This window comes from Nicotiana tabacum, chromosome 22 (genome assembly GCF_000715075.1).
Source record: "Nicotiana tabacum cultivar K326 chromosome 22, ASM71507v2, whole genome shotgun sequence".
NCBI lineage: Eukaryota > Viridiplantae > Streptophyta > Magnoliopsida > Solanales > Solanaceae > Nicotiana > Nicotiana tabacum.
Genome location: NC_134101.1, coordinates 171,259,911 through 171,276,988, shown reverse-complemented (window position 1 = coordinate 171,276,988; position 17,078 = coordinate 171,259,911). Strand labels below are relative to the sequence as shown.

Below are 17,078 nucleotides of genomic sequence, written 5' to 3'. Positions count from 1 at the left end.
CGGTAAAACTTGCCGGATAAAAAGAGTTGATTCCTCATAAGGTTCTGAACTAATGAAAATTGGTTATTAAAGTAATTTTGTTGTAACTTAAAAGATCACTCAATTTAACCTTTTGTAACTAGGATATTTGGCATTTTCATTTCGCCTAATTATTTAAACAATTAAAAGTGTCCACTAAAACCATTTACCAACCCGTTTCATGACTCCACATGCTTTGTTTTGTACTGAACTAATGAAAGTTAATTAGGAAAGTCACTTTACTAAATATATAATCAATTTTCATCAATTTATCGTAGTTTTAGTATGTGTAATTATAATTCAGGTCATCAAACTGATAGGAGTTATACAATCACGATTTATAAGTCAGGCCATCAAACTAATATGATGTATATAATAATGATTATCGTCTACGATGTCTAAGTTTATATATTCATGTAGTTCTCCTTAATTACAGCATTTACAAAAGCATGAATTGGCAGTGTGAGCTTATTTTACACTAACACTTTCTTAAATCTTACATTAACATATCCATACAGAATCTTAAGTTTTTGGAATTGTAATCATTGAAGATTTTAAACCCTTTCTAGAGTCTCAAGAGTCCCATAATTATCAACTAAGATTATTATTTAAAATCCAAAGTTACAGAGATTTTTAACCGAAAAATAGAATTTGCTTGTGGTGTAAGATTTTCTAAATTGAAAAAGATTATCCCCCCCCCCCCCCCCCCCACCCCCCCAAAAAAAAAAAAAAAAAGAGAAGAAGAAGGGGAAAAAAGCAAGGGTGACAATTTCTCCCTAGCTTTCATAGGTATCAATAAAATCAGTTTTCGAAAACAATATTCTCAAATTACATTTAAAAATTGAGACTTGGAGCCAAATCGTGTGAATAATTGTTGTAGAAATTCCTGCAGCAGAATTTGCATATGATTATATGTGTTAGTAACATACTAATCAACAAAGCAGTAAAACGCGTAACGTGAAATAGGTGAAAAACGTGCTAAATGCCAGGATATTCAAATGCTTAAATGTCAGACTACAATTCTTACCCTGTTACCTTCCTAGTCCTACCCAAGAAAACAAGTGGACAACTCTTCATTTTTTGTTATTCCAACCTGTAGATATATGCCAAAATCAAATTTGTTTTCTTTGGTAACCAACGGAGCATATCACCCCAAACACACATGTTAAAAAGCAACCAGTCTTGACCTTTTCCAGCTAAAATAATAATTGAGCAAAATCTGATATTTTTGCTGGAAACTTTCATTCTCCACCACTTCTTTTTTTTCTTCTTCTTCAATTCCAACACTATTGTAATATCTTCCATTTATTATGTCAAAATATCTTCTTTCTATATAAAGAGTCATTTCTTCACCAGCAAGATTATTGGTCCAGAGGATTTTCAAGAATACTCATTTTAGGTAAATCTAGCTTTGTTCTTCTGCTATTGATTTTTCCTTTTGGTATTTGTCAGTTTATGCCTAAAATCTTTTCTCTTCTCTACAGGAACTTTATAATCACGTAAATAAAGATTGAATCTTTGTTTTACACTCAAACAAGAAAAGAAAAAATGATGTTAAGGAGTTCATCAACACCACTTCTTCGATCCTTACTCTCAGAAAGTCCAAGCAATCACACACCCAATTCCATTCACCATAGTTACACCAAACTCTCATGTAACCATGGTGGATATCAGAATTACACCAAGATTTCTAACTCTCCCATCTCTCCTTCAGTTTCTGAGCTTAGCAATGGCAGACAATTAGCATCTCATGGTTTTAGAAGAGCTCAATCTGAAGGGAACTTGGAAGGATTGGCAAAAGCCTCAACTGAAGAAGTTGATGAATTTAGCCTCTCAAAACTACCGAAGAGGCTTGTACGTAAACCCCACAAAGCATTCTTGGAAACCATTCCATCTTTCAACATTCACAATTCAAGGGAGTTTCATTCGGACGACGACAGCTATGATGAGGAAGATGAAGATGATGACTTTGGTTACATTAGTAAGCAGTACAGTTTGGGAACTAATGGTCTAAAAGAGGAAATGAGTTATGTGAGTCAAAATTTAAAGTTAGAAATTGTTGAAGGCAGAGAAGAAATGTACCTAGCCAGAGGAATTGGGGTTGCTGATATTGGTTGTTTTGATGATGGTGGCCCCTATGGAGGCTGGGGCAACGGAGGAGGAGGAGGAGGAGGCGGTTATCGGCCCGTAGCCTTTGATAGGGAAAGTGGTGGCGACAGCCCGGGGCTCCACATAGAAGAGTATTACAAGAGGATGTTGGAAGAGAATCCTGGCAATTCTCTATTCTTGAGGAATTATGCCAACTTTTTATACCAAGTGAGTCTTTATGCTTCCTTAATTAAGCTACTGTTGTTTAATAGCATCTTGGGAGTCCAGAATAGCTACCTATGCTTTTGCTAATTATCTTCTTTCATGTTGGAGCAGATAAAGAAAGATCTTAAAGAGGCAGAGGAATACTACTCAAGAGCTATTTTAGCAGATCCAAGTGATGGTGAAATTCTTTCACAGTACGCTAAACTAATATGGGAGCTTCACTGCGATGAAGATAGAGCCACGAGCTATTTTGAAAGAGCAGTTCAAGCTGCCTCTAGTGACAGGTTCGCTTCTCATACTCTACTGAGAATAAGCTTTATTATAGAAATACAATTCAAGAACAAGTTGTTATTTATTTCAAGAACTGACCTCTTCATCTTTGATGTGTTGACAGCCACATACATGCAGCTTATGCTAATTTCCTCTGGGAGATAGAAGATGAAGAAGATGAGAACGATGATATACAAGCACCAGCAATGCTGCATACTGTAGCTACAGCCTCTATAACTGCTTGACTTGAAAGAAAATCATTGTTCATTCAAATATTTAACAGCAGTATTAGCTGAAGCTTAGTGAGCAATTAGGAAGAACCTGTAATTAAGCCTCTAAGGTAGTAATAAAACTGATGCACAGTACTTCTGTATTACTTCTGCTGTCGTGGTTGATTGACTACCCCTGTGAATGGTGAAACAGAAGTACTTGTCAAACTCCAATTGTGCTAAGCGTTTATATTGACAATTTCCTCACGACTTTCATTGCTTGCAAAGCTTACATGTTTAATACCATATTACAATCAGGAGAGTTGGGGGACATGGATTATGAAGAAGCAGCTTGATGTCACCACCATACCATTTAGCTTTGCTCAAGACATTCTGACAAGCTGCATTGAACAATAAAAATAACAGTATTTCATCTTGGATTGTAGTACCATCATCGTAGGGAGGAATTAGCATTAACTGTGACTAGGGCATTAGTCCAAATGAAACAGGAAATCTCCATACACAGTCTAACTAAAGAACGTGGAGATTAAAAGTCATGACCAAGAGATTATATCCTGCATACAAGGATAATGTTAATTGATTCTACCAAAGAACTACTCAAGCAAGCAAAAGATAGAACAAATCTCTAAGAAAAGCATAAAGAGATATAAGTACCACAATGTGAAATTGAAATTAATTTTAAGCTACAGACTATCTCCACGAGAAACACTACAGCTGATTGATCTACTTTCCTCAATGTAAACTTGCCTTCCAGTCAATGGTACGGGTAATGCCTAAGAACAGGGAAGAGAAAGCATCATATACTAGGTATACAAGGGATGAGATAACAAAGTAATGTATGAATATGAGATTGTGGCAATAATTCGTGGACGTACACCTTCCACTTACAACTATTACTCAAGACAACTAACTGCATCATATTGCTTCAGAAAATGTTTTATCTACTGAATGCAAGTTCCACAACCATTAAATAAAAGATCATCGATCTATGTGATCAGAAATATTTCAAGCACGGACCTTACTAATGCGATTTAGTACTAGAAAGCTAGCTAAAATTAAGATTTGAGTGAACAATCTGCTAGGAATCTTACAGGACAGAAGGTTAAAAAAAAAAAGTTAAGAGCAGCTTTTACCAACAACTAGAAATGCAACTCAAATCCTCCACGAAAACACACACCAAATCAATGAATCATGATTTCAAATTTCATACCTTAATTGCATTTTGGAAACCCTGAGGTATTCAAACTCAACAAAGGTATAGCAAATGCTGATATTCTATCCATCAATTGCAATCGAAATATTAGAGCATGTAAGACAATTGAAGCATATAATATTGACAACGGGAAAAAACTACTTTGCGCTTTTCCAAGAATGCTCCATTCTGCTTATTCTTCCCAAAGTTCTTAAACTCTTGCAAAAAATCTAGACTAGTACATTGGATATGGCAAATTCCTCAGGTAGACAGATTTTGATTCCCCTGGAGAAAAGCATATAGAGTCAAATCTAGCTAAACTCGGTAATATAATGAACTAGAAGCTAGAATGCAGCTACTCAAAGAGTAGCGACATTGATTGCGAATATGCATTCATCTTACCTTCTTGACATAAACCTTCATCTGCCTGGGACATTGAGTTTGACTCAGAAGCAGGTTTCCACTCTGTAGCAGGCACAGCACTCTTTGTATAAGTTGGCTGGACGGTAACTGATGATACAGGTTTTCTATTTGGAGCTCTTAGCTTTCAATTCCATGCCATCATAGATAGACCATGGTTGAAGATAAACATTACATACCAATTCCAACAGCCACATAAGTATGTCTCTATAATTTGATATCAATGTTGACTATAAGCAGAATACTGATTGTACTTTAGAGCTCTCATATACGGACACCTCAAAATATTGTGTCCTCGCATGAAATAAAGAAATGTTGCAACTACCTTCAAGGCGTTTTAACTCAGATTGAAGCACTGAATGGCTTTGACTATAAGCTTCAATTGCATCAGCCCATTCTTTGTGTTTGAAATAAAGAACATCAATCACTTAACGGAGATAATTAGCCTCCTCTTTCATCGTAGCATCAACCTTCCTTAAAAGAATGATAGCATCTGAAAATTTAAATGATGGCAAATAATCAGTTTTGACCTGATTCAAGCACTACATCTGTACATAGTAAAAAATAAATCCCGAAGACAACTAAAACTTGCAAAGTAGTCACAGAATAAAGAGTAAAAAGTAGGACCAACTCAAGGTCTTTCCAGGTTACTACCTTGTGCTGATTCTCCTTCCAAAACAAGAGAAAAAATTTCTGTTTTAATTCGCTGAGCATCAATAGCATCTTCCAAGATAAAGATTGACACAGATCAGCATCTTCCAAGATAACGGTATTTCTTTCGAGCTCTCTCTGATGGTTCATGGGTTCCCTATTTGATCTAGTAAGGAGGACATTAACATTCCCTTTGCACACAAAGAAAATGCTCCCAGGCACGCTTCCCCAGGCGCCTGAGAACCATGAATCCTAGGATTTCACCGCCATAATCCGAGAGCCAACCCTGCCGCGACACTACCCAGAAAAAATCCCCGGAATCCGACTCCACGCACCGCCATGCGTGGCAGAGCTCCGGCGACTCTAACCCACGCGCTGGCGCGTAAGGCCTTTCCAGGCTAGATCTGAACTTCTTTTCTTCAGATAGCCTCTTCGCGAGGCTGTTCCGACCCTACCCATCCACCAACCTCCAGATTCCGACCACTTTTACTATTTTCTGGCGACGGAGGTGGCTTTTTCCGGCCAGATTTCACTTCTTCTTCTTCTTCAGTCAGCTCCCTAGCAAGGCTTTTGGTTTAGTTATGATGGACTCTACAGAGAGAAACTCTACTTCTCCCTAGAATCTAAAAAATTGGAAAACATGTCTTTTATCAAAGCTGCCTCTTGGCCAGCCCTAGAACCTGGGGGAAGATGCCATCAAAAGCTTGACGTAGGGCAGGAGCCGCACTTCTCGCTGTCTGAGGAGTACACTCTCAGGCGTAAGGGTTTCTTGGAATCTTGTTTGATTAGGTCTTTCTCCAAACGGGTTGGTTCTCCAGAGGCTATTAGGAACTGGACAGCAGAGACATGGAACGTCAAGGACGGACTGAAAATATCGCAACTGAGGGATATGCAATATCTCTTTCGATTTGTTGATGAGTCTCAAGCTTCAGAAATTCTTGTAAGAGGAAACAGGTGGTTTGGTGGGAACTTAAAACTAGACAGATGGGTGGAGCACGATGGGTGTCTCGACCCTCTTTTCATTGGCAAAACATTGGTGGTCAACATGGTAGGTCTCCCGGTGCATCTTTGGTGTCTTGACCTATTCAAGAAGATTAGGGGAATCTGTAGGGGTTTTATTGATGTCACTTGCAACTTACACGATCTCTCGCGAGTGAGGATTGTGGTGAGGAAAAGGGGCAGAATCCCAGTCTCCACTGTGGTGGAGGATGGCTACTTGAGTTATAGGGTTTGGTTGAGCCCTGAATTTCGCCCTATCTTTATGCCTATGATGGTGGCGGAAGAAAAGGGAAGGTCAAATAGAAGGAAGGGGAGGGGGAATTAGTCTCTGAGAGGAGAGGAGGGCTCACCGGATTACTGGACTAAGCCAAAATCAGGCGTTAGATCAAGAAGAGATGAGAGGTTTGAATTTTGAGAGGAAGACAAAATTTCAAAAGGAGGAAAAGACGTGAATGGGTTAGTGATGCGGGCCGGAAAGGCAGAATGAGCCAGTCCTCTTCTAATTATCATAGGGCCGGACAAGTTTTCAGCAAGTTATGCCTGACCTCCTCACATAGGACCAACAACTTTTTCCAATTCTATTAGAATTGATCCTAAGGGGCCCAAATTATTTCAAGGTACGCCTGATAAGGCTCCTAAGCATATGGGAACAGGCGCTCCTCCTTCTTTTGCCAATGGTGCTTCTCACAGTGGCATTTCTTCACCGAGCTCTAGTGACCTGCGCCCCTCTTCGATGGTCGCTGCTTCAGGTGCTGTTATTCAACGGCCTCCCACCTTTGATGGACCCAGCTCCATCGCCCCCTCACCTGAGGTTACACTTCAAGCTTCTTCTTCTTCTGGGGAGATTGTTGAGCATGCTCCAATTGATGTTAGTGCCGAACCAGTATCTCCAGTTAATATGCCGTCAAGGGTTCCATGCTCTCTTCCTTCCTGCTACCGTATTGGCGTTTCTGGTCATTCCTATAGTAGCGGGGTGTTAATTTCAGAGATTGCTGCCCCTCAAGGAAATGGTGAGATCCTTTCGGCAACTAAAGTTCCTATTGCGAGCAATGCTATGGTCTTGTATTCTTCTGGTAGGAGCAAGGAAAGGATACATATAGAAGACGCCTGCCCAATTTCGTCACGAATTGGAAGAGGGTATATGTCTTTCTGGATGGAGTATAAACTATTAAACTTTGGGAAGTTTCTAGGTGTTTCTTTTGAAGGAAAGGAAGATAGGGTGTTAGAACTGTTGAGGGAGATTGAGCAACAATCTCTTTATGATGGTACAGGGAGGGAGTTGGGTCAAGGTGTTAAGCAAAATAATTTAGGGGATATAGTGGTGTACCAGAGAAGGGGTCGGGTGTGTGACAAGGAGGAGGGGAGCTCGGCAGGGAGGGGGGAGAAGGGGGTATTGTTACTTATAGATGTTAAGATTCTTTCAAGGAATGTGAGGGGGATGAATGACCCAAACAAAAGGGACATCATCAAAGTGAGAGTTAGATAGTAGGGTGCTAACCTAGTTTGTTTTCAGGAGACAAAAATGAAAGTTTTGTCGGATGTGATTGTGAGGAGTGTCTGGGGAGGTAATTGGGTAAAATATGACTGGGTTCCAGCTGTGGGAAGTTCCGGGAGCATTCTTCTAATGTGGGATGATAGAAGCTTGGAGGTAAAGGAGATTAAGAAGGGAGCTTTTTCTTTAGCAACTCTTGTCAAAGATAGAGTGAGTGGGGTAGAGTGGGGATTTGGGAGAGTGTACAGACCGGTAGGAGAAGGGTCCAAGGTGTCTTTCTGGGAGGAACTGGTCACTGTGATGGGGAATGGGACATTCTATGGGTTCTAGGGGAGACATTAACACTATTAGATTCCTGGAGGAGAGATTAGGGTGTAATCTGATTTCAAGGGCCATGGAGGAGTTTTCTGACTTCATCAATGATCACTTTCTCATTGACCTTCCTCTGTCAGGGGAAAGGTTTACTTGGGCTAGGGCGGAGGATTCCAACTCAAGGTCTAGACTTGATAGATTCCTGATATCGCCCTCATGGGATGAGCTGGTGCCGAATGTGCTGCAGATTCCTTTACCTAGGCTGACTTCGGATCATTTGCCTATTTTGCTAGATGGATGCAGAGGGAAGGGGTACGTGCTCCCTTCCGATTCGAGAACATGTGGTTGAAAGTGTCAGGAATCGGTAACAAGGTGAAAGAATGGTGGACAAGCTACAGGATATCATGGACGCCTTCATTCCGTCTTTTGAAAAAACTTAAATTGCTCAAGGGAGATATTATTAGGTGGAATAAGGAGGTTTTTGGAAGGGAAGAGGTTAAAATGAGGGAGCTTATGCATGAATTGGGGGAATTAGAAAGAGGTGAAGGGGCAAAGGAGTTACATGAATCTGAGAAAGCGAAATTGGGGGAGGTTAAAAGGGAAATAGTCGAGTTAGTAATAGCTCAGGAGGATAGTTGGCGGCAAAAATTGAGGGCGCTCTGGTTAAACGAGGGGGATTCGAATACCAAGTTTTTCCACAGGGTGGCAGTTGTAAATCGAAGGAGAAACTTCATAGAGTCCTTAGTTGTGGATGGCGTGAGGATTGAGAGAGAGTAGGAGGTAAAATGGGCGATAGTGGGATATTATAAGAACTTATACAAAGAGGAAGTTAGTTAGAGGCCGACTTTGCGGGGAATAGAGTTCAACCACATAGGGGAGGGAGACAGTGAGTGTCTAGAAAGGGCTTTCGAGGAGGAGAAGGTGCAAGGAGCTGTGTCGAGTTGTGCTGGTGATATGGCCCCGGGGCCTGATGGTTTCTCTTTGGCCTTCTTCTAGCTCTATTGGGACACCATCAAGGGGGAGTTGATGGAAGTCATTGAATACTTCCATGTGAATGGTGTTTTTGAGAGAAGTATCAATGCTTTTTTTATTACTATTGTGCCTAAGAAAGAAGGTGCATCTTGTAGCAGAGACTATATGCCTATTAGTCTCGTGGGGAGCATCTACAAGATCATTTCCAAAGTGCTTTCCAACATATTTAAGAAGATTCTTGACGTGACTGTTCGTCCTCCCAGAATGCGTTTGTGGAAGGTAGGCAGATCCTGGATGCTACTTTGGTGGCAAATGAACTTGTAGACTCCAGAAGGAAAAATAGAGAACCCGGCTTACTATGCAAGTTAGACCTTGAGAAGGCTTTCGACCATGTCAATTGGGAGTTCCTGAATTTCATTATGATGCGGATGATGTTTGGGGCAAGATGGAGGGGATGGATCAAGTTCTGCCTAAGAAAGATTCTCTGTCTTGGTTAATGGCAGCACGTGTGGTTTCTTTGGCAGCTCCAGGGGTCTCAGGCAAGGTGACCCCCTATCCCCCAAGCTATTCATTCTAGTGATGGATGCTCTAAGAAATGATGGATCGTGCGGCAGGCGGAGGCTTCTTGAGAGGATTCGCAACTCTAATCGAGGTGCTCAGTGCCCGAAGAGTCTCTCATTTGCTCTTTGCGGTGACACCCTGGTTTTCTGTGATGCCGATATGGATCAGTTGACCTACCTAAAGCAGGTCCAGCAGTGGTTTCAGATAGTTTTAGGACTCAAAATCAATTTCGGCAAGTGTGAGATTTTCCCGGTGGGTGAGGTTGCTAATATTGATGCTTTGTCTTATGTTCTCAGATGTAAGGTGGGCTCCCTCCCCACTACTTACCTGGGTCTCCCATTGGGCTCGTCGCATAAGGAATTACGGTTTGGAATCCAGTGATCGAAAGGGTTGAAAAAAGATTAGTAGGCTGGCAGAAACGGTATTTGTCAAAAGGCGGTAAGGAAGTGCTTATTAAAAGCACTTTATCCAGTATGCCCACCTATTACTTGTCCCTGTTGCAAGCTCCGGTGAGCATCACAGAAAAACTATAGCGGCTTCAAAGGAATTTTCTTTGGGATGCCGCGGATGGAACTAGAAAGTTTCATCTAGTGAATTGGCAGACAGTCACTTCCCCAAAGAAGTGGGGTGGACTTGGAGTAAAAGATCTTAGGGTATTCAACAGAGCTTTATTGGGGAAGTGGCTGTAGAGATTCGGGGTAGAAGAGCATGCCCTATGGAGGGAGGTCATAGTAGAAAAAGTACGATTCCACAGGAGGGGGTTGGAGGACCAAATCAATCACAACACCTTTTGGGTGTGGCATGTGGAGGAGCATCATGAAGAATTGGGAAGCATTCAGTGGAAACATCACTTACAAGGTGGGAGATGGGAGGAGAATCAGCTTTTGGAATCATAGGTGGTGTGGAGAGGATACTCTGTGGGTCTCCTTCCCCACGTCTTCAGAGCTTCAAACCAGAAGGAATTGATGGTCCAACAGATTCGTAAGGAGCATGGGGGGGGGGGGGTAGTATGAGACCTCTCATTTAGAAGGAACATACAATATTAGGATATTGCGGAGCTCCTAAATTTGTTTACATTGCTATATGGGCAAGACAGGCCTCGGCCATCTTGTGATTCTTGGAGATGGGGTTTTTGTGGCGATGGTTTGTTCACCGTAAAGTCCTTTTATCAGAGTATGTTCGTGAGAGAGGGGGCCACTTTTCCATACTCCTCGATCTGGATTCCTAAGGCACCCACAAAGGTGTGCTTTTTTGCATGGCTAGCGGCGAGGGGAGTGATCTTGACTGCTGAAAATCTTCAAAAGAGAGGAATTACACTTGTTAGTTGGTGCTAAATGTATAAAAGCTCAGGGGAAGAAGTTGATCATCTTTTATTGCATTGCCCTGTGTCCTCAGCTTTGTGGAGGGCAATCCTGAATCTTTTTGGTATTCAATGCGTGATGCCAAGAACGGTAAAGGAGATGTTATATAGCTGGACCGATTTCCGTAGAAGAAGAAAGCAAAAGGCGTGGAAGTTCGCCCGATAGCTCTCATGTGGATAGTTTAGGGGGGGAGAGGAGAAATAGGAAAGCTTTTGAGGGGATTGAGTCTCCTTTTTCACATTTTAAGAATAGTCTTTTATCTTTGATCGCTTTTTGGTGCACTCATATAGCCCCTACTTGTATAGAAGATTGGGCGTCTTTTGTAGAGAATCATGTTCTGATGTAATTCTCTACTTTTTGGTATACTTCCTATATACGGGAGTTTTCTCTCTTTTGATTAATACAATTTACCTTATTAAAAAAAATCAAGAGCTTCTCTGATATTCAGGATAGATTTGGCATTGGAATTGCCAAACATTGGTTTTCAACAGCCTACATAGGAATATCTCCTCCGTGGGACATCATAGAATTGAACCTAAATGACTTTAGAAATCAATAAATTATTCTCACAACAATGCACAACAGCTTGTCCTTTCTACATTGAAATTTCAGGATAATACATAGAGTGGCGAAGCCACATGGTCACAAGGGTAGTCAGTTGACCACCCTTCGTCGCAAAATTGCACTATGTATATAGGTATAATATTACGTTTTTAGAGGTATATAACACATATTGAACACCTTTTGTCGGGAATATTTTTTCATTTCTTTCAAATTTGAATACCCTTAGGAAAATTCCTAGCTTCGCCACTGAATACATAAAACCCAAATTCACATATACTTCTAACAACCAACCTCCGGAATAATCCAGATGATCCCAGATTTGCAAAGCAAATTGATCTGCCACACTGCATGCTCCAAGAAGAATCAGATCACTTAGAAGACCATCAAAACGACGCAAATCACAAGTTAGGTTATTTAAGCCATTCAGACACCAGACTATTAGGATGAGTAAAGAAGTTAGCTGATTCCAGATCCGATTTAATCAAGAAGTAATCATAAGAAGCTTCACTGTCCCATAATTCTTTCCTTTTGCCTTCAAGATCATGCAATTTATGTTTCTGGCATCTAACTGTTGAACTAGTTATTGATTTTGATACTGGAGATTGTGGAGACATGCACCATCAGCCTACCAAAGAAAGAAACAAAAATTATCATCCTTTTTCAGTAAGTTCTATACATTCATGGAACCCATCATATAACTTCAATTCATCCATGTCTAACAAAGACAATGCAATTTTGCAAGCACATCCTTTGCAAATTCAAATATCATGTAACTTGTGCATCAACAACAACAACATACCCAATATTATCCCACACCATGGGGTCTGATAACTTGTGCGTCAATATTATTTTATTTTCTTAAGCGGAAGCAAGAGGAAAACATTGCACATCAGGTTAGACAAAGAAAACAAAAAATAAGATGCAATTTCACAAAGCCAAACGCAACCACTGATACAGATTACTTATCTGCAACAGTTAGTCTTTACTTTTCAAGATATGCTTCTTTACCTTTATCATATTGAGTTACCATTTCTCAATAGGAACATATGTTGAGCAGTAGCGATAAATGCAAAAGTATGAATGTCTCTTTCTGCATTACATAAACACACATATGACGCATATCTATGCACTCTCGTATTTTTGCAATAGATGCATCAAAAAGTAAATTGAATCTACGCAAGATTTTACCATTAAAATTGTTGCTATTTGTCATGACCCGCCACATCATCATGCCACGTAGGTGTCACTTGGCATATATTTTTGTCATATGGAAGGGTTACATAAGTTAGGGACTAGATCTTAGTGGAATATTCTAGAACTATAGAGAATTTTCTTGGGAAAGCTCTAGATATTTATGCACTTGTAGGAAGGTTCTAGAAAAATATAGAGGTTTCATTAGGAAGACTCTAGAACCCTATGGAATTACTAGGAAAGTCCTTGGAAGATTCTAGCTATATAGAAGATTCTAGAGAGTGTACTTATTTGTAAATATGGAAGAACTTGTGGAACAATTATTATTTACGCACTAGCCCTTAGGTGATTAGTATAAATAGGGGGCATTCATTTGTAAACTCACCAAGCAAGACAATCAAGTTCTCTCTAATACAAAAGCTTCATTTGGCGATTCTTTTGTGTTCTAACATTCCTTAGCGATCTTGAGTGAAGTAAGCTGACTTGGCATAGCAAGAACGTGAGCAAATTGTGCAAGATCGTAAGTGAGTTGTCAAGTGCCGCACGTGTACTTAGTTCAAGACTAAGGACGTGACATATTTCTGTATTTTCTTTTTAAAAAATTACAAGAGAGTTACTGACAAACTTTTCTAGGAGGACAGTTTACAAGATAACCACGATTCGTCAGGTTATTGTCGCTATCATCACAAGATAGAGTAAGTTTTTGTGCCAATAAGGAATTGAGATATGCCCCTTCAAAATATTAAGTAAAGGATGAGGTGTTCATATTACTGAGAAAAGGTATTCAGATAATTAGTGACACAGTTAGCAGGACAATCCCCAAAATCCAAATATTCCATAAGTTACAGGAACTAGTTGAACCTACGCAGAAGCAGTTAAAGGGAAGATAAGGGAAACAGGAAACAAGAAACAAGTTTTTTTGGTCCAAAGGTTTCACTCTACCTCTTATCAGCTCCAGGCGAATTAGAAAGTGTAAACTTGCTCAGTGGGTCTTCTAGCCAAATGAAAGAGGTAATCCTTCAAGTGCTACGAATAATCACCACATGAACAAGAACCGTCCTTAAAATGGTAGAATAGGTTAATACTATAATAATGATCTCTCTAGAGACAATTTTACAAATGAATTTGAAACAAGCTGTATGGCAGTCCAAACATATCCGGAGGTTCTTCTTCACTCTAATAGGAGCACCAGGAGGTGTAACAATCAGCCCAAATGCAATAGCTAGTTTCTCACTATGGTAGGAGAGAAGAATTTCTTTTTGTCTCTTTTCCACATCATGGAGATCAATCTCTACCATTGGAACATAACCAGCTTTAGTCATTAATTGTCCCAACTCCTCCAATTTGGCATATATATTTTCACTTCTAGAGTGGCTTCCGCCTCCCACTATAAATGTATAAACACTATCTTTGACCTCAATCCAACTCCAGGTTCCTTTTTCAGTTTACTGTCTTTCATCAGTCTTCTTACTTTTGCAACATTTTCCCACAACCCAATTGATGCATAAATGTTTGCAAGAAGAACATGAGTGCCAGATTTATCTGGTTCAAGATAAAAAAGCATCTCAGCAGCACATTGCGGTACCTCTAAAATCAAATGGAATCCTGCAGCACCCAGAAGAGCACCCCAGACAGTTGAATTAGCTTCAAAAGGCATCTTTATGAGAATAATAGCGTCATCTAGTTTTCCTGCCCGCCCAAGGACATTGATCATGCAGGCATAATGCTCTTGAGTTGGTTCAGTCCCAAATCAATGAATCTGTCATTGTGTCAAAATACTTCTTGGCTTCTGCAACTAAGCCAACATGGTTACATGCACAGAGGACACTAACCAATGTTATGTGATTGGGAAATACGCCATCATTCAGCATCTCGCCAAATAAATGAAGCGCCCCTTTTGCATGTCCATGTTGGGCAAGTCCTCCAATCATTGCCGACCATGAAACAATACCTTTCTTAGGAACCTCAACGAAAGCACGGTTAGCATCCTCTATACTTCCACATTTGGCATACATGTTCACTAGGGAGTTACCAGCAAATACATCTGACATGAGCACATATTTTAATACAATGGCATAAGCAAGAATTTTTGTAAGCTGTGTCAACATTTGAAAAAGTGAACAAATAAATAAATCACTATAAGGATATGCAGTGTCATTTTTTATATTTATATCAAGTATTATGTATTTTTCGTATTATCTATACATACATATTGACGAAATTTTTTGATGAAGGGTGCATGTGCCCCTGTTTCAATACATGAGCATGTATTTGTTTCCCCTGTTCATATGCTGATAGATTTGCACATGCATTTAGGAGAGAACTGTAAACAAATGAATCTGGCTTGAGTCCCATATCTTGCAACTTCAGGTAGAGTTTCATAGCATCTTCACCCTGGCCATATAGAGCATAAGCGGTTATAAGAGAGGTAAAAGATGGAAAATCCGGTATAGGGAACTCGTCAAAATTTGTAGTTGCGTCATCCAGCAGGCTACATTTTCCATAAGAATCAACAAGACTGTTTACGGCAAATGTGTCACACTGAAATCCTGACTTCATAAAAGTGCATGTGCTTGTTTGCAAACATAAGCAGCCTGCAAGAAGCAGCACACTTGAGGACGGCAAGTAAACTCGTCTGATCAGATCTAATTCCTTGATTGTACATCTGAACAAAAAGGTCTAGATATTCCTCGTCTTCCTCTTTCTGTGGGTAACCAGAGATAATAGCATTCAATGCAATTAAATCCTTCTCGGGCATCAGATCATAGATCAACCTCGCATCCTTGGTCAAATCACACTTGCAATACATATCAATAAGACCAACACTCATGAATGGATCCAATATGATATCTTTCTTTATCAAAAGAGAATGTAACCCTTTACCATATTCTGGAAGCTCCAATGCAGCACAGGCCTTGAGAGCACTTGATAAAGTGAACATATTAGGGAAAATTCCAGACCTCCTCAGCTGATTCAACATGTCTAAAGCCTGCGGGTGACATTCATGAAGAAAACAACCAGCTATAATAGCATTCCATGTAACAATGTCAGGCTATTGCATTACCTCAAAAACTGTAATTGCATCCTTAATATCTCCCCCTTTGGCATACATGTCGACAAGTAGCATTAGACGAGAAAGGATCAGAATCATAACCAAGCTTTACCAAAATCCATGAATTTTCTTCCCTTGAACAATGTCTCCTAAACCAGTACAAGCATTCAGTATATTGGATAAACTATACTCACCAGGCATCACCTCTCTATCAATCATGTCAAGAAACATACACATAGCCTCACTGAAAAAAGCATTTTGTGGGTAACAAGAAAACAAAGCATTCCAAGAAATAACATTTTTCTCCGGAATTTCCTCAAACAACAACCTAGAATCAAAAAGCTCGCCACATTTTGCATACATAACAACCAAAGTATTCGCGATGAAAACATCAAACTCAAACCCTGTCACCACAACAATCCCATGAAGCTGCTTTCTTAATAGAAGTTCCTTCTCAGTAGAACATGCCTTAAGCACATTAGGAAAAGTGAAGTCATTACATTTAAGACCCAAAGAATGCTTTTTGAAGAAAGCCCAGATAGAATCGTTACTAAAACTATTCTGGGTATATCCAGATATCAAAGATGACCAAGAAACCAAATTGGTTCAGGACTTTCATCGATCAGTTTTCATGCATAGTCAAAAGTACCACATTTTAAATAAAAACTAATTAAGTGGTTTCTTATGTTTGCTATCATTTGATAATTCAATTTTGGTTAAATGAGCTTGGATTCGAAGACCCGGGTTCAAAGACTTTGTTTGGGAAAGCTGTGAAAGGAGCTTTGTGTAGGAAATATAACAGCTTCCGTGAAGCTTGAAAATAGATTGCTGTGATTCGCTGGGAAATCTTGAAGTTGACAGTAATTTTAGGAATGGAGAAGAATGTTTGAATTGTACGCAAATACGTTGATGAAGAAGTTTTCTTCCACTGGGATAAAGGCGCCAAAGGTTTTGTCATACTTGATTCGAAAACCATTGTCCAAGTAAACGCGCACCAACATATAACAGGAGCATTATTATTTGTTTGGACATCGGGTTATAATTTTTTCCAAAAATAAAATAAAATAGTAGTACGTGAAATTTCTTATAAATAGTAATTTATTTATATTGAATGTCTATGTTTAGATTTTAGAGTTTGTTAGTTTGGTGCTAAATTATTTTTTTCCTATAAATAAATGTGTTCTATTCCATTGTAAATTAATCCTAAACTAATAACAATTTTATTTCTACTTTTCTATTCATTACTCTTTTTCTCCTTTTATTGTTTTATAATACGTTGCAACACGACTCTAACCAATTGAGTAGAAGGACGTATGGAGTACTGACCACACTGAGGGAGAGGCCCTGAAGCGAATGACGGGAACGAGCGGAATCAATGTGTTCCAATTTCTGGCCTTGCAGAGGGCCGTCTCAGACCAGTGAAGATCGGAATTGAGCTGCTTAGAACAATCTTGTGTCATAATAAAGATATTATCCAAAT

The 17,078-nt window shown here is 39.7% G+C and overlaps 2 protein-coding genes and 1 pseudogene across 2 annotated transcripts; 2 read left to right on the top strand and 1 right to left on the bottom strand.

The window, feature by feature from the left end:
- Positions 1 to 1,163: 1,163 nt before the first annotated feature.
- Positions 1,164 to 3,038, top strand: LOC107762264 (uncharacterized). The gene is made up of 4 exons (XM_016580615.2): positions 1,164 to 1,417; positions 1,503 to 2,334; positions 2,443 to 2,615; positions 2,726 to 3,038. Exons 2-4 carry the CDS (start codon positions 1,567 to 1,569, stop codon positions 2,844 to 2,846), a joined length of 1,062 nt encoding a protein of 353 aa, XP_016436101.1. The 5' UTR covers positions 1,164 to 1,417; positions 1,503 to 1,566; the 3' UTR covers positions 2,847 to 3,038.
- A 138-nt stretch (positions 3,039 to 3,176) lies between these two features.
- LOC107762265 (pentatricopeptide repeat-containing protein At4g14850-like) lies at positions 3,177 to 16,549 on the bottom strand (annotated as a pseudogene).
- LOC142176157 (uncharacterized) lies at positions 7,980 to 8,674 on the top strand. Its single transcript, XM_075243241.1, has 2 exons — positions 7,980 to 8,080; positions 8,191 to 8,674. The coding sequence occupies exons 1-2, from the start codon at positions 7,980 to 7,982 to the stop codon at positions 8,672 to 8,674; spliced, it is 585 nt and encodes a 194-aa protein (XP_075099342.1).
- Positions 16,550 to 17,078: the final 529 nt, after the last annotated feature.